The following is a 23,311-nucleotide window of genomic DNA, read 5'->3' as shown; positions in this document are numbered from 1 at the left end:
AAACATCTTGAAGGTCCCAGGCCACAGAGAAGTTAGGCTGGCCTCAACTAGAGCCAGGGCTTTTTCGGCTGTGGCTCCGATTTGGTGGAACGCTCTGTCACAAGAGACCAGGGCCCTGCAGGATTTGACATCTTTCCGCAGGGCCTGCAAGACAGAGCTCTTCCACCAGGCCTTTGGCCAGGGCACAGCCTGACTCCCTCCCTCGGCAATCTTCGCGGAGCTCTGGCCCAATAGTTGCCAGTGGCCTGAATTAATTAATTTTATAATGAATGATTTTAGAGTGTTGTTTATGCTATACTTTTATACTGTTTTATTGTTGTTAGCCGCCCTGAGCCCGGCTTTGGCTGGGGAGGGCGGGATATAAATAAAATTTATTATTATTATTATTATTTTATATATGGTGTGTCCATGATGTCATGCTCAGATTTAATGTAGATACAACATTTCTCCAACCTGCATCAGCTGCCTGCCTCAGAGCCAGGAAATCATGTAGCTATGAGGGTAGATGCTAATGGCCACATACTATGTCGTGGTTGCTTAAATATTATCCATGTCACAGGTCTCATTGTATGGACGTGCATTTTGGGTAGAACCTAGGCTGCAATCATGTGCATGTTTACTTGGGGACATAGTGAACATACTTCCAAGTAAGCAGTTGACTAACTTTTGAGGAAGCCCAAGGGTAGTTGTTTGTCCTGTGGATTTATTTTTGACAAATCTTTGAGGTTTCATTACTCGATTTGGGCATAAGTGCAATAAGGGCTTTACGGAGCCTTTCACTGGAACTGAAAGGCAGGATCTTGAGTCCAACAGCAACCTTATAGAGAAAGAGAAAGAAACAAAAACATATTTTCTGTGTGCAGAACTTTTCACAACTCACAGATTATTGATTGACTTGACCGCAACAAGTGTTGAAGCCCTGTTTCAAAAATTGCACCAGTTTTATTAAAATGCAGCAGTTTTGCACAATTTAGTCATACTTCAACTATTATTAATCATACAATCTTGCACATGTCTGTTTGGTAACTGAGTACAGGTACTGCAGCCTTAGAATATCTTTTAAACTTTTACTGCACAAAGTAAATGAACCTCTGGCACTAAATTCTAAAAACCAGCTGTGCCGGTTTTGCTTCATGAGCTTAACAGGTGTTTTGATGCACACATGGCATACCCACAGTCCCCAGGTTCCCTTCTTCCTTCAGTGAGCAGTCAGCTCTCTGTATATCCAAAAAGTTGTGTACACAAAACAACAGCCTTGATTTTTATCTGCTTTATTTATTTACATTAGGAAGGAAACAGGTTCACACACATGCCATGCTTTTATTTTTATTTTTTTATTTATTAAATTTCTATCCCACTCTTCATCAAAGTATCACAGGGTGGTTTACAATATAAAAACACAAAAATACATAGCACAGTAACAAGCAAAAACAGTACCTCCACACACAGTTTAAAAGGCCATAGATGGTTTGATTGGCCAAAGGCCTGGGAGAAGAGGAATGTTTTTGTCTGGCACTTGAAGATATGAACAAAGGTGCCGGGCAGGCCTCCCTGGAGAGAGCGTCCCACAAACAGGGAGCCCCTGCAGAAAAGGCCCATTCTGGTGTTGCTCCCGCTGGACCTCCTGTGGAGGAGGTGCACAAAGAGTCTCAGAAGATGATTGCAGGGTCTGGGTCAATCCTTGAGGTATTGTGGTCCTGAGCCATTTAAGGCTTTATAGGTCAAAACCGGCACTTTGAATTGGTCCGAGAAACTAATTGACAGCCAGTGCAGTCTTTCTCAGTATGGTGAACTAGAACACCCTTCAGCCCCATCCAGTCAGCACAGCCATGCTGAAGGGCACCAAACTGGAGAAGGCTGCTCTAAGGCAATAAAGGCCACAATTGTTTTTAAATATTTAATGGCATGTGACCTCTTGCATAGTAAATATATAGATAGGTACAGAGTTGCTCCCTTGATACTTATTAAAAACCCATCCCAACATTTTTGTTTATCAAATAAAGCATCTAAGTGTATGTACTCCTCTAGAAGTAAAGCTTTTTTTTATTATATTGGAACTTATAGTTTAAAAAGAGTTGTATGGTTTTCTGTATGCACAATTAAGCAAAATACATTAGATCAAATCTGAATTAAGAAACACCAGGTTTATGTTCAGGATCGTAAACTTGTTCAAGTACACATCTTGATTCAATATCTGTATATATGCTGATTGAAACAGTGTAGGGCTGAGTTTTGCATTTGCATCACTTGTGATGTGGCTAACACCCACACACTACATGCTTAGACTTGACTAGTAATTATAATTGAGCTGTAAAATGTTTTGACAGTTTTTAACCATTGTGAGATAGCTAATAAGCTAACATGTGGCATTAAAGTTTAGCTGCTTGATTTATGGGTTTTTTGATAGATTTTTTTAAAAAAATAAAAAATTTTAGATTACTACTACATTACAACCACACAGCTACCAAGCATCCCCCCCCCCCATTTTATTGTAAGTAGAGAATTGCTCTGATTTCTCAGAAGTTGATTTCTTGATTAGTAATGGTCCCAAAATTTTGTTAAAGAGCTTTTGGTGTACAAGTTTTTACTAAACTGCAGTTGCACCAAATTTTAATCATAATAAAAGGTACCCAAAGCTCTTTCTTGGAAGACAATTCAACTGAAATTAGTGAGGCAATTTTTATGCAGCATGTTTCGATAACTGTGTGTGTTTTCTAAGAACGCAGATACAGCAGCATACAAACTAGAAAATTACTGTAGACCTATGATCTTTTATTTACCAGGAAATGTGTGTATTTTTGCAAGTCCAGGCAACAAGCTTAATCACAAATATATGTAGGAGATTTTGCAGTTCCTAGAGAAAGTGTGTCAGGCCTCTTAAACTGGGCATGTAGCCAGTTTAGATAGAAGAATGCATATGTAGTGTTTGGGAGCATGTCTGTGTGTGTTTTCAGGGGGGCATTAACTGTTGGCTCAACAGATAGCTATTAGTTGAATTAAATTTCAGAATTGCAATGGAAAAATAGCACCTTTCCCTCTGTGCACCCCACTAGTGCTGCTTTGCTTCTGCCACCTTGGGGGAATGGAGCACAAGGCATGGATTATCTGTATAATGTGGAAGAGCACATGGGCAACAAGTGTATTCTTGCTTATTTAGGGTGGCATTGCATGCTTACATGCACTTTTCAGCAGAAGCCCACTCTCCTGTGTACCCTCTGCACAGCTGATCACCTTCGGAGGCCAAAAAGGGGGATTGGGGGGATTTCCTGTTCCTGAGTATAGGAATTGGCCTGGGTAGATGAATCTTGCTTGCCTCCTATTGCTGTGGGAGTAACTTGCAAGGGGTAATTTATCATTTTTTATTTGCATGATTTGGTCACATCTGGCATGCTCATGCTCACGCTCACTGGTGAATATCCCAATGCAACAAAATGGTGAAGGTTGACTTATATTAATCAATCTTTTCTAGTTTACAAGCTTGGATCTGGGACAGGGACCACCCTTTGGTCCTGTTGGCCTCACTAATCCTCAAGGCTCACTGACTGCCTGAGATATTCCCCAGTAAACCCAGGTGTGTGGGTAGTGGAAAACATGGAGCAGGGTCTTTTTCTGCTCTAAATGCTTTGTGCTGGAGAGAGAGTTACCTGAGCAAGCCTGACAGCAGGATAATCTCTCCCTTAGCAACAGATGTGCCCAAACTGACTGAGTTGTTGGCTGTTAAGCAGTTAGGTTCATTGTGGATGCTTACACAAGTTAATAAAGTTGGACCTTTAATTCAATAAAGGCGGGTCATCTCATTCTGGGGCAAATAAGCAGTAGAAGTAGTGCAACACTTTTAATGTTTAAAAACCACAAATACTCAAGTTTTTGTACCTGTATATAAATCTCCAGCTTTTATTGGCAACTCATTTAGGAGAGCTGGTGTGGTGTTTCATTAGATTAGGATTAGGGCTGAACCACAAAGTTGGTTGGGTGGCCTTCGCCAGTTACCATCTCTCAGCTGAACCTGCCTCATGTAGGTCTTATAGGATTTGGGGAGGGAACCAAGTGCAGGGCTCTGAGGTCCTTGGAGGAAGGGCAGAATAAACATGTAATAATAAAAAAACAGAAATAGGTAGCTTTAATTGCAATCACTGCACCCATGTCAGCTGCCATGTTTGTAGCATCCTTCACATCACTGCAGCAATAACTGCTTGGGCAAAAGGATTCTGTGCAACCCTCTTGCTTTAATCTTTTATCTGAATGGTTTGTTTACCAATCTGTGCACAAAGCCCAACCTCAAAAAAGCCCTAACAAAGCTCTTATATGCAGGAATAGGTAGAACACTGAACATAGCTCAGAAAATCAAAGAGCTGTCATATATGCAGACACATGCAGACATTTTTCCCCCTGTGTGTGTTCTGCAGTACAGAATAGATGCTCTGACTGCTAGATGGCCAGTCTAAGAGTTCAAAGTGATGAGAAAGGTGCTCCATGTGAATGCAAAGTTTTTGACCCCCAAAATTCTGCATTCTGCCGATATTCCTTCCTGCCTCCCCTTCCACACATACACACACACATTGCAAGCTATCAAGGGATTAGTTGCTCAGTGGCAGCCTCCTTTCACACTTTTTTTTAACCACAAAGTAATTAGTACATGGCAATCCCAGAACATTGTTCATTGGAGTTCCAGGAATCTTTGGTGTGAATCTTCAGCCAGTTTTGTTTTGCAGTGTTGAAATACCAAGCTTTGTGGTTAATCTTCATTGCCATCTACTACCTCCTGGTAACAAACTGTTTCCAAGCTAAACGGACACATCAGTTACAAATGATTTATATTACGTTGAGAACATTAAGGAATAGCAGTATGCAACTGAGGACACTATTGTAGACTTGTAGAAATGTAGAGGCAGTTTATGAATGTGATGTGGTGGTTAGAGCATTGGATCAGGAGCTAGGAGACCAGGCTTCAGATTCCCAGATCGGCCATGAGGCTCACTGGATGCCCTCGGATCGGTCACAGTCTCTTAGCCTAAGCTACCTTTCAGGGTTGTTGTGAAGAGGAAACCCATTTACAACACCTTGGACAAAAGGTGGGATAGAAATGGAATAGTAAGTCAATCAAATCATAAAATAAGGTTTATAATGGGAAGCTTGTCTGGAGGTATTAAATGCATTTTAGACAGGAAGAACGTACACAAGTACTCAACACAGAAAGACAATATATGAGCACATACATCACTGGAACATACTAAAAAAGTAACAGGAAATAAGTAACAAGAGAGAAAGTAATCTAGGTATCTGAGCACAGATAGTCACTTCAAATATAAAGGGCATGGGTTGTATAATCATGAGGACCAGGCTTCATAAATTAATATGGGATCTGCTACCCAAATTTTTATTATGACAATAAACTCATATATGCAGCTACAGCAGCTTGGATTTTGTTAGCCCAAAAATGGTGGGCGAGAGAGGTCCTTAAGAAGGAGGAATGGCAACTTAGAATGATAGAATGAGTTAGCAGCAGAATAAGAGAGCAAGAAGAGTAGCTGCATACAGTGGTGCCCCGCAAGACGAATGCCTCGCAAGACGAAAAACTCGCTAGACGAAAGAGTTTTCCGTTTTTTGAGTCATTCCGCAAGACGAATTTCCCTATGGGCTTGCTTCGCAAGACGAAACGTCTTTCGAGTTCTTGCGAGTTTGTTTCCTTTTTCATAAAGCCGCTAAGCCACTAATAGCCGCTAAGCCGCTAATAGCCGTGCTTCGCAAGACGAAAAAACTGCAAGACGAAGAGACTCGCCGAACGGATTAATTTCGTCTTGCAAGGCACCACTGTATATGCATTCCCCCCCCCCCGACACCTGGATACCTCCTTCTGCACCATTCCCAAAAGGAATGCTCTGTTTTTGTGGGATTTAAAAAAACAACAACAAACATTTCTTCCATCTCTTTGTATATCATTTCCCAATACTCGTTAACTATTTTGCATGCCCACCATGTATTAAAAAGTATTCCTTCTACTTTGGATTGCATTTCCAACACGCATCAGATTCAGATTCGTACAGCTTAGCTAATCTGCTCGGGGTTAAATACCATCTATGTATATGATTTTCTTTCAGTGCATAGCATGCATTAAATTTTAAATCTTTCTTGGCTTTGCCAATTTCTGCTTTGCCAGAATTTTCCATCCTGTTGCCGCCTGTAGAAAGCTGCCCATCTATAGACTGCTAGCATTAACCAATCTTCCAACCACCAAATAACAGGAAGCAAGAGATATTTCACCCCAGTGTTGCACCTAATTATTGATTCCTTTTAGGATTGTGATGCCTAAGGATGTGAATTAACATAAGCAAAATGTCATCTTATGCAAAAGTAGAATTACATAAGCATTTACATTAACAATGACACTTAAATGCAAAAAATAAAGTACCAAGGTATGTTTTTTTAAATAAAACACACACTCACAGCTGTTGTTATAATTATGCTGAAACTTTAGAAATAGAAACTTTAATTAGAACAGGGAAGAATCGCTACTTATTGGGGCATTTTTCAAAAGAAGACCTGCATTAACACCTTATATACAGTTGAACTTTTGGATTAACTGCATTCTCGTTCATAATTCATTTTTTGATAATATTGTATTTACTTGAGTTTAGTGCACCATCAAATCTAATGCACAGCTCAATTTTCAGAACCTTGAAACCAAAGAAAGTATTTGCTGGTGAATTTAAATGTGCCATCAAATCTAATGTGCACCTTAATTTTTTGCAATGCCATTTGGCCAGAAAAGGTGAACATTAGATTTGAGTAAATATGGTATTGCTCATTAAATTTGTTGAGATACAAATAATTGTAAATTGCAAAGGAAAATATTCATTTGATTTGTTCTGACATGCATCTAGCAACATACCAGTGACACTAAACATTCTAAGTCTGGCACCAAGCCATTTAACCAAAATGTGCAAATATTCTGATTTTCATATCAGTCATTTCCCTATTCTTTCAATTTTGGATGAGTTGTCCCTGAGACAGCAGTAGGTGTGTTGTAAAAGCAGTGAAGAAGACAACCTTCCAGCTTGCTCTTGATTTGAGAAACAGGAAGAAAATCAGACAGACTCTTTTTTTCACATTCATTGAACTTCTCATTTTCGTCATTTGTCATTCACCTTCTCCTCCCACTAACCCATTCTTATTCTTTTATCTCATTCAAGTCTGTGTCAAGATACCAGATGTTTCCCATATTTCTGTGTCAGGGTATTGGGGGCAAGCGGCACATATAATAAACAATTACCCCATTTGTTGATGAATATGGTTATTATGTTAGTCTTCCTGACTCTTATCACTGAAGAATTTAGTAGTAGTAGTAATAGTAGTATTTATTAATTAAATTTATATACTGCTCCATACCTACAGATCTTAGAGTGGTTCACAAGTTAAAATTACAAAATAAAAACACAAAATACATACCTCCCCCCCAAAAAAATTTAAAACCATTTAAAACAATTTGAAAAATTGAAATTGAAAAACACAATTGAAAAACTGTTTAAAAGAATGCAAGCAGTACTCCGCCGGGCGGCAGCAGGCCTTATGAAGCCTGTCAGGCCCCACCCCAGGCCTGGTGGAGACTCTCAGCAGCGTGATTTAGGACTGTCCAGACATTATATGCTGTAGAGATGTAATACATTTGATGTGGATAAAGGATCATGTGGTCTGCCTTCCCCTTGCTCACTTGTTATAACTTATGAACAGAATCTACATGAGTAGAAATAAATGCATAATTCATTGTGCACTTCATGAAAAAGCCACATATTAGTGCTCGTGATATAAAGGCCTGGGAAAAATCAAAAGGGACTGGGCGGTTTTTCTTTTAAATGCTTTCTTCCTGATTTTTTTTTTAAAAGAATGATTTTCATTTAGAATAATGAAAAAAATGTTTAAGTCAAGATGTTCATATACTTACTCCCCCAAAATGATTTATAAAACTGTGTAACAAGTAGATGTTTATGTAATGATTTCATATTGTACAAAGTCTGAGATCATTACAATTCCAGTACACTGAAGACAAGCAAATACTGAGTTGCACACTAAGAGTACAACTTTTAAACGCAAATGCAAGAGCAAAATGCATTTCTCCCTCATTGTCAAAAGATAGGAAGGAGGAGTCAGTGCCTTGTTGCCTTGTGGACTTCCTCTTCCTCTTTCTATCCCCTTGACTAGGCTTCAGAGGACTGAAAGTGGGAGAAAATAAAGAACAACATAATTTTGTTGCCATCCAATTCAACAAATCCATTGAATTCAAAGTTCAAAGCCAGAAGTGTAGGTGATGATAGCACCGCTTCTACATTTGATTGTATTAAGGGTGTGATGTTGCAATGGTCTTTTCAAATGTTGCAGAGTACAGAACATCTTCAGGCCTTCAGTCATAGAATGCAGTCTGGGATTCTGCCCAGGGCACTGGCTCCTGAGGGACAAGGCGCCTTGCGCCCCTCCATCTTTTTTTTTTTTCAGGGGGCCAATCCCTTCGGTATTCAGAGGGCTCCACATGTGACATCCGGACGTTGTGTAGGCCCCCTCAATTGTCCAGAGAAGCTGCTGTGTCTGGATTTGGCATAGCCTGTTCCTCCTGAAACAGGGTTGCAAGGCCTTTGCACAACAGAGACTCTGACTCCTCTTCTTACCTGCTTTAGATTCCTTGATCTTCTGCATGCTATGTGAAACTGGTCTGCTTGGAAATACACCAAATTTAAAAATAAACTGACAAAATGGACAAGGTTGTTTCATTCGGGACAAACCTTCAGTCCTTTTAGAAGTCAAAGATAAATAAGATGACAAATTTGAAGGAAAGGGGGCTATTTAAATTTCAAGTAGTGTTCATTGAGGTTTGTTCCCTTCCCCTCTTTTTCTCAGCTCATTTTATGTCACCTTGAAACTGTGGAGGACTAGACAAGATTTGTTAATTTGTTTCACTCTAACATTGATGGGTTCTGTTTTTAATGTTTTTTGCTTGCTCCTCATAACCTAGCAAAACCAAAGAGACACTAGGTTTCTTACAGTTCAGCAGCTTGTAGCTCCATCTGAAATAAAAACTTTAGGGGGGGGAATCAGTTTGTTTATAATCCTGTGTTAAACCAAGTTATACATAACACACTATATGTTGATAAAGTAACAAAATTGCTTTCAGTATGTACATAAAAAACAAATATTGGTTAATTTTTGTCTGAAAAAATACATTCATTTCAACAACAACAAAAAACCCAGAGGAAAAAAATTATGTAGCTTCAGATTTTCCAGAAATTTTACAATTGGTGCCATTGGGCAACCAGAAATGCTTGTACCAATTGAATGATATCCTTAGAATACAGTCCATGGTCTTTCAGCCATCAAATGCCTGGGGAAATAGGAATATTTTAAAGATCCTTCTGAAAGTTAATATGAAGCAAGCAGATGCACCTCTCCAGGGAGAGAAATCCACAAAAAGACCTGGCCGTGGGTCAGCACCTGGAAGCCGGTCTGTGCAAGGGGGGCAGCCAGGTATACTTGCCCTGAGCCTCAGAGGACTAAGCTGGTTAGGGGCTCCCACCAGGGGAGAGAAAATTTCAGAGTAATTCAGCTGCTCTTGGCAACAGCCGAGTCCTGCAAGTTATTTCGCTCGCTCCATTAAATGAATGGTTAACATTTTCTCAAGCCAATAAGCAGGTGTTGAGATTTGCCCATCTGTCACCTCTGTGGTTGTAGTGTTGCAAGTCTATTGTCTCACCCCCCTTAAAATAATATTAAGAATAACATGAAACAATATGAACAGCCAATAATTGATATTGGTTACCAGATACAAAGCAAAATACTGTAATGATGTGCATAAGGCAGAAAATAATAGCAGCATGTTAAGTTATATTTCTTTGGCCAAAATGTTCCTCCTCCATCATTTTGCCATATTCTGAACCATAGACATGTGCAGTACATTTCATAAGAGTGAACATTTAATATATAGTCATAATCATAAAGGACATTATTTTTATTCATTAAGCAAACTAAATAAACTAAAACTTAACTTCATACCTAAGCCTTACTTAAAAATACAAACTTAAAAATGCGACACAAAATACATTTTTGTTGTTGTGGTGATAACCAGGTTTATACACAAGTACAGTCAGTTTTCTTTATCTTTATCTTTAACCAGATTATGAGCTAACCCAAATTGACTAAAACAGAATAAGGTTTCTTAGTCTTCCTGTCCAAGAATATGAGCTGTTTCTCATCAGGACTTCAATTCCTCAATCACATCATTGTAATTAACTGACACAGCCAATGGCGGGATGCACCCCCTACTCCTTGTTTGTGTGACACAGAAGGAGCCCCTTGCCCCACAGATTTCTCTTCCAAAAAGGTGGTGAGTGGAGCGTGGGCAGAGACAGAGCCATGAGACAGAGACAGACACAGAATAAAAAGTCTGGGTTGGATTGCAGCTTCTGCCAGCATCTATCTCTGGAAGCGGTGGTGGGGTGTTTGGCTCCAGCCGTGGCAGTAAGGGGGAGCTGGAGCCAAGCACTCCACTACCACTTCCAGAGACAGATACAGGCAGAAGCGACAGATCTGTTCCAGATCCATTCCAGCCTTTTTATTCTGCTTGTGTGTCTCTCTCTCCTTCTTTCCTCCTCCCTTCTGCCTTTGTATGTACACCAGCGCCACTCGCCCCTGGCCCTGGCATCTGAGGTCACTGAGTTGTGTTCCATACTCTCCCCTCTCCTCCACGACCCCCTTGTTTTGAAACATTAGGGGGTATGCATGGGCACACCTGGCGCACCGTCTGCACATGCCTTTGTTCTGAGCATAAATGGTTGCTTGAGGCAGCCCAGTATTATTGTATCTTGCAGTGCTGAATTAGAGTCCCATGTAAGCAAGTACTAGAAAGAGAATTTCAGACACTGTCTGTGATAATATTTATCAAGAATTGCTTTTCTCCATTTGCTGTGTTCCTGTTAATCTAGCAAAGAATACATGCCAGAAGGTGTGCTGCTGCTTTTGTTTGCACACCTGTTTCTGAGAATAGAAAATAGCGTACATGTTCCTCAGGTTGTTGTTTTTTTTAAGAATTAACACTAGGCTTTTCCTCCTGCCTTTCTTAAATTGATTTCATAGCATTTTTTCCCCTTTGCTGCCATTCATATTTTCATTAGTGTACCATGATTGCTTTTAGCTACCTTTGCTACAAATAAACAGTAAATTTACCAGAGGTATAATGTGTACATTGATCGGTATTTCTCCTCCTCTCAGTACACTGAAGGTGCTAAATCCAGGGAGCAAAGGACACTGGTGCAGAATATTGTCATTATTAGACAGAAACTTAATAACATATATAATTACAAAATGCAGTGTCTGTCCTGCATACTGTGTTTGAAATGTAAGTTTAAGCATGGAATACCAGTTGAAGATCGTTTGTTTGTTTGTTTGTTTGTTTGTTTGCCATTGGGAAGTGTATTTTTATAGTTTCATTTCTGATAAGAGGATGCTTATTTCTACAGAAAATGTGCAAACCCTACATTCGATCAAAGTAATATTGATTTAAATAATTTCTTGCCTGAATTTTAGTTATCATCAAAAAAGCAAATTGTTTACTTTATGTTAGACACCTGCAATTAAGACATTTGAAGAGTAGTTTGGCCATGAGTCCTTTGAAAGTCAGCTAAAAACAAACTGACTAGAAGACCATAACCTTGTTAGTGAGTTCAGCTAGGTAGCCGTGTTGGTCTGACGCAGTCAAAATGAATAAAAAAATTGTCCAGTAGCACCTTAGAGACCAACTAAGTATGTTCTGAGTATAAGCTTTTGTGTGCATGCACACTTCCTCAGATACACTGAAACAGAAGTCAGCACACCCGTACATATAGTGAGAGGGCGGGGTGGGGTGGGGTTTTTCTCAGTAGGGTAGTAGGAGATGGGTGATTGAACAGGTTTGCCATCCCATTGAGTCAATCACCCTTGTTATTGTAGTTTTACCTAGTGAATTCAGAATCACATTGATAAATGCTTATGAGATGGCAGCAGTATTTATTACTTGGACAATCTTTGCTTGATGACTCTGCTGGGACCTCTCTTTGATCAAATGCCTTCTTAACTACTTCTGTTTATGATTTTAAAATGTTGTGTATGATCTTGTGTACGTCTACAAAGCTTAGGTTACGCCTACATAGCTTAGATTTGCAGTTTAAGAAAAAGGGGGAGATGGAAAGAAGGAAGGAGGTGAATAGGTGATGGCACTGAAGAAAAAGAGTAGCAGAATATGGATGTTCATCATGTTTAAAGATTATGTTTCATTTCTCTCAGTTAGGCTTTCAGGACAAAGTTTCCCATTGATTCACTATCTCCTCCACTCCTTATGATTTGGTTAAGACCCAGCTTTAAATCCCCACTCATCGCCCCCACCACTGCCAAGCCTTCTATGAGGAAATCTGTTTACAGATGCACATTTTTGTGGTATTTATATTTTTTAAATATATATTCAGAGTACCCAGGAATGTGGCAGTTGTAAAGCATTGAATTGAGGGCTATTTAATATATGTATCACTGTTGAAGTAATACACAGTATGATTAAATCCTGTGTCTAAAATTTTCTAAAAATTAGTGGTTCCACCGCTGGCTTGTAGATTGCCCTCAATGGAATACAGCTTTCAAGAGAAAAATGGTTTTCAACCTCTGTGCTAACCTTCCTTATAGTATGTATAGCCTTTCTGCTATACATTCCAGAGGGATGTGCACTGTTGGCAGGGTTTCTTGTGCAATTTTTGCAAACATGTTCAGGAGTGGAAAAACTTTACATTCTCATTTTAATTGCCCTCACTTGCCTCCAGTGATATCGCATATGATTGTGTGTGTTTCTTCTTTGTTTTTTAATTGTGTGATATCATGCCAGATGAAATATCATTACGTTCCCTAATTGTGTGGGATCGTCCATTTGCTAAATTGGAAAAGAAAAGTAGTTTATGGGAGTGGATGGGAATCACAATAATGAAGCAACACCTGGGAACCGCAGCACAGAACAGAATTAGGGAAAAGTGAAAATTCACACAGTGGTTTTGATATTTACACTGCATCAATAATTACAGATTTTGATCCAGATATAGTCTTCATAAAATTGACCAGCAAATCCATTCTTCAGTTGGGCAAGATCTTTTTAGTTTAAGGTTATTTACACCTCAGTCTAATCCATTACATGGCCATTGTATTGTAATCCATGGGGTTTATATCCATACAGTATGTTTAGAAGTGAACTGCTGGTCTCATCAGTTTGAATAAGGTTTACTTTACTTGAGTCTCTGGTTAGGCTGTGACCAAAAGTGTGTTTTATTGGCTAGTGTGCTTCATATTTATATCAAATTTTGACCTGGGCTCTACTGGTTCAGAATCCCTGCTCAGCTTCAAAATTTTCTGGGTGGCATTGGATCAGTCATTTGCTCAAAACCTAACCTATTTCATAGTGATCTTTTGAAGACAGAGAAGGGTGGGGGGCATGTACACCATCTTAAGATTTTTGAAGGGCAAGTGGAGATAAAAATGTAATAAATTCTGGGTGGTATTCAAGTAATCCATTCTGTTAGCACAAAGATTTCCACGTGCAAAATGGGACTTGCCCCCAGTCTCCTTCCCCGTGCATGCTCCACACCCTTCCCAAATCTACTCTAGGGATGCCAGTGGCTCTGTGGTCTAAACCACTGAGCCTCTTGGGCTTGCCGATTGAAAGGTCGGTGGTTCAAATCCCCGCGACAGGGTGAGCTCCCGTTGCTCTGTCCCATCTCCTGTCAACCTAGCAGTTTGAAAGCATACCAACGTGAGTAGATAAACAGATACCACTGTGACAGGAAGGTAAACAGCATTTCCATGCGCTCTGGTTTCCATCACAGTGTCCCATTGAGACAGAAGCGGTTTAGTCCTGCTGGCCACATGACCCGGAAAACTGTCCATGGACAAACGCCAACTCCCTCGGCCTGAAAGCAAGATTAGCGCCGCTCTTCCAGTCGCTTTTCACTGGACTTAACCATCCAGGGATCCTTTACCTTTACCCAGAGGGTTGAGAGAACCCCTAGATTTAAGGGGTGTGCAGGAGGAGGAAAGAGGGGTGGTGTTCTGTTATGCATGCAGAAACCCTTGCATTGAAGGAGCATTCACTTAGCGCTATGTTGGATTTCACCTAAAGTATTTCAGGAATTAACACTTTCCATTGCTCTTTACTTGCTTGTGAATGTTTGCAAATGTTTGTAATCTACAGTTTGTCTGTCACCAGAAAAACCTTTTTACTCTTCTTTCAGTTTTACCTTTTACTTGCACTTAAGCATCCATCACTACTGTAGGCATAGATCCAAGTATTAAAACCGAAAGCAGTGACAACATACAATTTTTTCAAGTTATTTGGCATTGTATGTCTGTGCTGCTGAAGGGTATATGAATTAGATAATAACATTCTGCTTATCTGTGAATTTGTTTATTTAATCACAGCTTATTAGTCTAACAGTCAATAAAAATGAGAAATTACCTTTGTGGTATTTCTGTTACAATGACTGTAAGCAGCCCATGAGCACTAAAAGCATAAATCAGTTGACAGTTGACAGTTTTAATTGCTTAGCACTGGCATGCTTTAGTCAAGGGAGGGCATCGTTGGTCTTTCAAAGTTAGGCATGCTGGTTAGGATTATTTCTTTGTAAATGTGTGCTGTTGAGAAGTACTAACAACTTTTTTTAACCTCTGAATTTGACAACTCTTGTGTACTTGGCATTCTTGCTGTACACTTATGGAATACTATGGTTTCTCTTCAGATCGTATGAATCTATCTTAGAGAATTCCACACACACACCTCCCCCCAAGCTAAATGATCACATTAAGGTTCATGAACGAATGCCTTCCTTTTGTCGAACTAGTTCTTGAGAGGTTTGCATATATATTCCAGCTGAACAGTCCTGCACATTTAAATGCGGATAGGAAATATTTGTAAGCTTTTAAAAAAACTAACAAATATTTTATGTGAAAGCTAGGGGGGGGGAGTTACCTTTCAGATACTGAGAACTGAAAGAATAGATACCAATGTCTTAAAATAAAATTATTACTAACATATTCCAGTTTAAGTCCCTATAACTGTTTGTCATCATACAGCAACTCACATTCTGAATTTGATTTTTTTATTCCAGAGCAGGAACTCTCAACTTGTGGTCAACTTTGACCCTGATATGTTTTGCTTTTGGATAATCGGAATGCTGACTGTCTTCATTAAACGTGAAATGTCTTTATGAGGATGTTTTTACAAGACTGAATTTTGAATAACTTCTGTAAGAATGTGTGACATAACTACATACTATGCAATAATGTGCCTTAAGTCTTTAAGCACTTAATGTTAGTATTTCTCTCAGTACAGTTGGTCTGTTCTTTTTTGTAACGTTCGAATCCTGTATAGCACATCCTTCAGAGACAAATGCCAAAGGCTAAGTCTGTAAATAATGACTTGAGATTTGTGTCTTTTTTCCAAGTTACAATGATTGTAAACTGACAGCTTTGAAGGACCTAAACTGACATCAAAGGATGCAAATTGTCTAGGCAGGTCAATTAATGATTTCTCATCTTCCATTACATTATATAATGTTAGCTTTTTTCCTGTTTTTTTCAGCCAAGCCCAAAACCAAGTCCTGTTTTGGGGAGGAAGACAAATGCTAGTCAGTCACTGCTTGCTTGGTGCAAAGAAGTTACAAAAAACTATAGGGGAGTGAAAATCACCAATTTCACTACATCCTGGCGAAATGGGTTATCCTTTTGTGCAATATTACACCACTTTAGGCCTGACCTAATGTAAGTAGAAGCATTTTGTCTTTGTGTTTGAAGTTTTTTCTTATTATGGTGAAATAAACATGGCAAAAATAAATACAACTTTAATTTCCTGGATTATGTCTCTTTCATTTCTATTTCAGTTTTTTGAAAATGCTATCCTGCAAGGTGCAGCAGAAATATACAAATGTCCATACCTTATGGCGTTTCTGACACTTTCCCCAAAACCATTCCTATTTCTCTTTCACTTGATTTTGGTGTGGATGTTTTTCTTTCTAATCTTATACAAAGAACTGACTTGAAGATTATTATGAAAATTGTGTTGGTGTTGAAATGAGATGAGACAAATAAGCCTGTAGCTCTATTGTACTGACAACGAAGGATTACCTCATAGAAAATTTGGTTGTCAAAGCTAGCCTCAAGTCCCTGCCTTAACTTCTCTTTTTAGATGGAAAGCTTCAGGCAATGAAACATGCAATCTCTATATTTTTATTTATGTATTTATTCTTTTAATTTTCCACACTATTAGTTTTGCTGATTGGATTGCAGTGAAATTGCTAGTTACTGTTTGATGCTGTTTTATGTTGAATTCTTTTTTTAAGATAGTGGTTTGTTTTAAAAACTGCTGCTTTTATCAAGTACTTTACATACCTACTGTGCCATTTTCCCCCTCAGCGACTACAAGTCTCTGAATCCTCAAGATATTAAAGAGAACAACAAAAAGGTAAGAAGTGCTAGAGGGAAGGGAGAAAATAGATATAGCTACAATTTTGGATCACGGAAGGTTTTTATTAATTTTGTGGATGTGAGGTTGTTTGGTAAGGTCATAACTGTACCTCACAGAAGGTTTTGCGCCTCCTGCGATTCAAATTGGATGCATTATTGACTCTCGTTTGTCATAGTTTTAAACATTCATGCCAAATGTCATGATGGCATTAGGGTTTCATGTTTATATGGGCCTACATTAAGAGAGAGAGAGGAGGAAGAGCGGTAGGTCTCTTGTGATCATTCTATTTTTTGTAATAATTTAATTTAAATCACAAAATATCATTGTTCAGTAATTATCTTGCTTCAAGGCTTGCTTGGTCACTACTTTAATATGAACGCTGTCATTGGTATGGTTATAATAAGCACTGTTTTGACTATGGCTTTTATTTTACGAAAGAGAAATGGAGATAACACTTCACATAGGCTTTTATCCAGCGCAGTCAATTAAACTAGCGGTAAGGTGCATTGAGTTTTTATATTATGCAGAGTATTAAACAATGTTTTTGGTTGGTAACAAGATATATTTTTAAAAAGAATGCAAAAATATTAATGAAGTACTGTCTGATAGTGCTCTGGGTCCAGGTTTATAATCCTCAGTAATATTAGGTAATCTAATACCCTTTTGATGTAAAGGTTATAAAGGAACATTCTGAATTGAGTTCAGTGATTTGAGACTCAGTCTAAGAATCACAAGGAGACATTTTGGTACTTAACGCTGCTTGCTACAAAAGTATTTTACTGTAGTTACAAATTTTAATTTCCATAAGATTCTAGGGCATTGGCCCTAGAGGGATCTATTTAAAAATTGCTCATTTTCCACTTGATTCGCCTGCAACAAAACTAAGTGCAAATCAGCTCAATTTGTTTTATTAGCTGTTTTTTCATCTAGGCAACGTGACTTTATACTTCTAACTGATCATTTTTAAATTAGCTACAAAATTCAAGATAATGCGTAGGAAAATTAAATACCCTCCTTAAAATGCCACCTTTTTCTGTTCGCAGTAGATTTACATAATTCATTCAGGAAATCCAAACATATGTTTCATATGGGAAACGTGTGTGATGAATGATTGATTGATAGAATAATGAAGTTACATGAAAACCATAGTATATGTAATTTTCCAGTATTATAAAAGGAGTGAACTTTAAGTGCATGTTCATGCTCTTCGAACACAGAAGAGTCATCAAAAACACACGGGTGATTTCTGACTAAAGTCACTGAAATTATTTAAGTCCATTAATTCATTGTATCTACTCTGAGTACGACTAACATTGACTATCACCCCATTCTATCATATCAGTAGCTACTGTTTGTTGGAAGAAATTAATGAGAGATTTTTGAACTAGAAGTAGATGTGTTGCCATCTTTTTGGCATTATGTGTTAAGCTGTCTGATGACCTAAGAGGATTATCTGTGACATCACACTGATTTCTGTTGCAGTGTGTTTTAACATCAAAATCCTATGATTGTACAAGCTAATCAAACATGACTGAGGTCCTTTGAGTATAAGAGCTAATCAAACATGATTATAAGCCACAGTAAATAGTAGTTTGATTTCTGAACAAATGGTGTTAAATATACAAATCAATTAGGTAATTATCATTTATAAAAATTATGACTAGGAAGTGGAGAGTCATTTTAACAGAAAATGTATTAGCCCATTTTTATAATGTTAACTCAGTCTCTTTATTAAAGAAGCAATTGTTGATGCCATGCTGTGGTGTTTTTTCATTCTTTCATCACTTTGCAACTCTTTGCCTGACAGCAACACTGAGTATCTCAGTTGCTTCCTGCAGATTTATTTCCTAAGCTCTCACAGTTCTGCCTGATAACCCTGCATGCCCTTGATTGGAATGAGCACAGCCCTGGGAACAATGGCCAAGTATAAATTCCATGCAGATGTGTAACACATTTGACAATGAATGACTCCTCCTGACCAATTAATGAGTAAATAACACCCTTTTTTGTCCCTCTCTGTTCTGTCCTGCAAATTGACAGAGGAAAGGAAAATGCATTGAGGACTCTGGCTTTAGCTATAAGCATTAACGTTCAGAAATGCAACTGTGTTAGAGGAGACTTTGCCTGTCAATTATATTTTTTCCTAAACAGGTAACTTTGATGTGAGTCATTTTATACAATTACGTATCATCACAAAAGCATGTCATCAGAGTGTTCTCTAAAACCTTTTCCTACACTAAGGCTGCAGTCCATTCATGCTTTCCAGGAAGTAAGCCTCACTGAGGGATTTAGACAAGCATAGGATTGCCTGTTTAAAAGCAGGACTCAAAGGATGTGGGACATACTTACCTCTGACATCTGACCTTGACCAATATGGCAATGTGTTAAATAATAGAGATATGTTTAGAATAGTGCCTCTGGTGATCTTGCTGATGAGCTGCAATTGACACCTGAAGTCGCCTAGTGCAAGAATGCTGTTTCTGTCTTTAAAAAACCCTTCATTAGGAAACATTTATAGTTCAAATCCCGTCTCAAAGATTTGATGTACAGACTGTTAGAAAATGTTAGAAAATATACAAATTTAATGAATTAAGATGATGAAGAAGAAGTTGGTCTCCCAAAATGAAGTTAAAAATCAGAATGCCTTAAAAAATGTCTTCTGTTCGATTGCTAAAACCTAATCATTTGTCCTAATTTAACATAAATGCATGTTTTGTAATATGATACTGACATAGTTATTTCTATACACTACACCATTCACAGTGCTTATATGCTGGGAGAGAAATACGTTTGATATAAATTAAAGGGCTTCAGTTAAAGACTTCATATTTTTACTTCAAAATCTGGGAAGCATTAAAAATATACCATAGATTCAGCTGCTGCTAATCAGTTTAGTTCATTTTGGCTTTACTGAATAGTTCATATTATATATAATATTTCCTATGATGAAAATTTGTTTCCTTCTTATGAATACATATATAAATATTACAACATATTTGTAAATATACCAAAATTAGGTAAGGGGATTTAGCAAATCCTGATCCAGCAAAACAGATCTATGGCCTGGAAGTGAATGTTTCCTCTGAGCACACAGAAACTGCTGTACCATAACTATCATTGGGAACTATGTATGCTCATAGTCCTCTGGGCTGAGATCTTGTTTTGTAACAGAACAAAACTGAGGCTTCATCCACACTTCCTTTTGTGCCACACATTCTAGACACAGGTCCAGGGTTTCTAGGTCTCTGTCCGAGCTGGGGTTTCTTTTGTCCCTCTGCTTTCCCTGGGAAAACCCATGGTTTACCACTGAATCAGAACAAATGGCAATCCATGGAAAACCCAGCTTTCCGTCCCCCATCCCCCCAATTCAGCAGTAAACAGCAGGTTTTCCTGGGGAAAGCTGTGCGACAAAAAAACAAAAGAAAAAAAAAAAACACCACTCAGACACAGACCTAGAAATCCTGGACTTGAGAGTTTATCAACAAAATAACCTACCTGCATCCTATAACCTAGATTAGTTCCCAAAGGCCATGTTTTTTTAATGGTATTTAAGGGGGCCACCACTAAAAAGTCCCTGTTCCATATGCACTTTCACATTCAGGCATCTGAAATGGATATGTTAGCTCACTTAACATAGAAGAGATAAAGTGCAGCTGTCTTTTTGTGTTCCTGGGTTTTTCTATGGCTGTATTGATCTTCTCTATTAGTACAGTGGTGCCTCGCAAGACGAAATTAATCCGTTCCGCGAGTGTCTTCGTCTAGCGGTTTTTTCGTCTTGCGAAGCAACCCTATTAGCGGCTTAGCGGATTAGCGCTATTAGCGGTTTAGCGGCTATTAAAGGCTTAGCGGCTTAGCGGCTTAGCGGCTTAGCTGCTAAAAGGCTATTAGCGGCTTAGCGGCTTAGAAAAAGGGGGGGGGGGCGAAAAAAAATCTCAAGACTCGCAAGACATTTTCATCTTGCGAAGCAAGCCCATAGGGAAATTCATCCTGCGAAGCAACTCAAAAACGGAAAACCCTTTCGTCTAGCGGGTTTTCCGTCTTGCGAGGCATTCGTCTTGCGGGGCACCACTGTAATTGTTTATACCATATAAAACATATTTATACCATTGTTCAGCCCAAAAAAGGCTCCAAATGGTTTACAAATATCAGAAATAAGATTATGTCTACCATCAAGCAATAACAACCAAAAAGCTTTATTTAGCAGCTATTAGACAACCTGTTGAGATGATATCAAGACTTGCAAAATTTGCACTACATTAAACGTAGTGCTGAGTTTTACAATGTCTCATTTTCAGGATTTATACCCTATCTTATCACAGTGAAATCTCACGGCAGTTAAAACTGTGGTTACTCAGAGTAGAACCTTTGCAATTAATGCACCTAGCTTAATTGTGTTCATCAATTTCAGTGGGTCTATTCTGAATACAATGTATTTGAATAAATAAATAGAAAAACAATAGCAAAATTCCACAGAGTAACGTGAAACAGCAGATATAGAAAAGCAGCCAGTTCCCACTAAAAAGGAGAGATGCAAATAGTTTAAAAACAAACCAAACAGTTAGATGCCACTGAAAGCTCAAGAGCGCAAGGTAGCCTTTGCCTGGCAGGTTAAAGATAGTAACAAAGGTACCAGGTGAACATATGCTAGGAATTAGTTTGGCAGTTTTGGTGCTACCACTGAAAAGGCCTCTTTCTGGTAGCAGCCTAGCCTTAGAAGGCATGACAACTAGAGAAGGGCCTTCCGTAAAGTTCTTCACAAGTGAGCCATCCACGTGCAAGAGGCTGTCCTTCAGATACGCCAGGCCCACAGCATTTAGGGCTTTAAAGGTCAAGACTAGCAACTTGAATTGAGCCCAGAAGCAAACTGGTAGTCAATAAAACTATTTCAGTCCTGTCCTTATATTTTTGGCAGCCAATTTCAGACAACACCATGACCGCCACATTTTGAAGCAACGGCAATTTCCACAACCAACTTCAAGGGCAGCCTCAAGACCAAAATGTTACAGAAATCGAGCTTAGATGTTGCCAGAGTGGCTGGGAAAACCCAGCCAGATGGGCGGGGTATAAATAATAATAAAAGAAGAAGGGATGCAATTGGTGCACCAGCCAAAGCTGATAAAAGGCACCATAGGCTACTGAAGTTAGTTGGGTATCCAGCCAGATGCAGCAGGAAAGTTGAACCAAGCAGCACCCCTCAGGCTGTGAACCTGAACTTTAAAGATGGGAGTGCAGGGTTGTGGTTTTTTGACTATGTTTATAGTATATAATTATGCACATAAGACATTTAAATATCCCAACTAAAGGATCACCTTCTAAAAGAGGATACCTATTTTAACAACACAATCTGAAACATTCTGGACAGTAACTTATAACAATATTTTCACAAACAGATATTGTCCTTGCAACTCATACATTTTTCCCCTCCTGAAATGACTACAAACAACACCAGAGTTTTCAAAAGTGCTTTCAAGGAATTCAGATTAAAGACAATTTTCTCTCTCTCCCACTTTTGATTATGATTCTAACTTGTTATCTTAACAATTTAACACAGTTTGCATTTTACCCCTCTAAACGATTGTTTCATCTTTTCTATTAAAAGTGAGATCAGTGAGTGGAAATTATTTGTTTTTCTCAAAAGTGCCTATAAATTGAAATAATGTCCATAGTTCCTTTTTAAAAAGCCTTCCTTGAAATACAATACTATTTCTTCAAGACCTATGTAGGATAGTAATAATTAATTGTAAATTGAGAAACAGCTGTGATTCTCCAAAACTGGAAAAACCTGATGCATGTGCATTCTTTGAAAGGCTAGTAGAAGAAGTGGCCGCCCATGCTTTACTTAGCAGTTTGCTAGAAGTTAAATGATGAGTAACTGCTTGCAAAGTCAGACACTGGTTAGATTTTTGATAAATAGATAGATGGATAGATTAAATAGAGTGAAACAACATAAGAGTGGCAGATTGTTGTTATCTGATTACACTTTCAGACCAATCCAGATTTTCATAGGTGGTAGAAAAATGATCACCAATGATAAATATGTACCAAAATGGATTTGTGTAGTATAGCTTCATATTTTTCTTTGTTATTTTACTTCCTTATTTTTAAAAGTGATCAGCATGCTCTCTCTTTTTTTCTTTGCTCCAGCTTAAAGCATTTTTAAAGATTACCGTATTTTTTGGTCTATAAGACTCACTTTTTCCCTCCTAAAAAGTAAGGGGAAATGTGTGTGCATCTTATGGAGCGAATGCAGGCTTCACAGCTATCCCAGAAGCCAGAACAGCAAGAGGGATTGCTGCTTTCACTGCGCAGCGATCCCTCTTGCTGTTCTGGCTTCTGAGATTCAGAATATTCTTTTTCTTGTTTTCCTCCTCCAAAAACTAGGTGCGTCTTGTGGTCTGGTGCGTCTTACAGAGCGAAAAATACGGTACTTGTTTCTTCCTGCTATAAGCAAGAATCATTTAACAAGACTGTAGGCAATATTTAAAGGGCAGTTGTTTTGTGTAGAACTCTGCCTCTATTATTATTGCTACCCAAATGCTTAATGTTATGATGGGTGGCAGGGATGTGAAGCTATTTCTTGCATACTTTGGAAGAGTGTCTCTGTGGACTCTGCACAGAGAAACAAATTGTGCCACCATGGAGGATTCCGTCAGTGAGGGACGAACCAGTCAGGGTCAAGGGTAGAAAGCTAGTTATGTAATTATCAACAACTGGAGCCTACATTTGCTTGTTTTCCTATTCCCACCACACACACAGCTGCCACTTTTCTACTGTCTCTATTAAAGTGAAAGCCTGCAAGCAGGT

General features: G+C 38.6%; 1 protein-coding gene across 4 annotated transcripts in view; it reads left to right on the top strand.

The window, feature by feature from the left end:
* The window catches only part of EHBP1 (EH domain binding protein 1), a 276,734-nt gene that overhangs the window by 140,830 nt on the left and 112,593 nt on the right, over positions 1–23,311 (top strand). For all 4 annotated transcript variants that reach the window (XM_080997355.1, XM_080997356.1, XM_080997357.1 and 1 more), the window contains 2 exons: positions 15,626–15,804; positions 16,456–16,504. In XM_080997355.1, the coding sequence (XP_080853481.1) occupies positions 15,626–15,804; positions 16,456–16,504 (228 nt within the window). The remainder of the gene's footprint in view (positions 1–15,625; positions 15,805–16,455; positions 16,505–23,311) is intronic.

This window comes from Podarcis pityusensis, assembly GCF_964106645.2.
Source record: "Podarcis pityusensis genome assembly, chromosome: 3".
In the NCBI taxonomy this organism is placed as follows: domain Eukaryota; kingdom Metazoa; phylum Chordata; class Lepidosauria; order Squamata; family Lacertidae; genus Podarcis; species Podarcis pityusensis.
The sequence above is the reverse complement of the archived record's forward strand: the minus strand, read 5'-3'. Positions and strand labels throughout refer to the sequence as shown.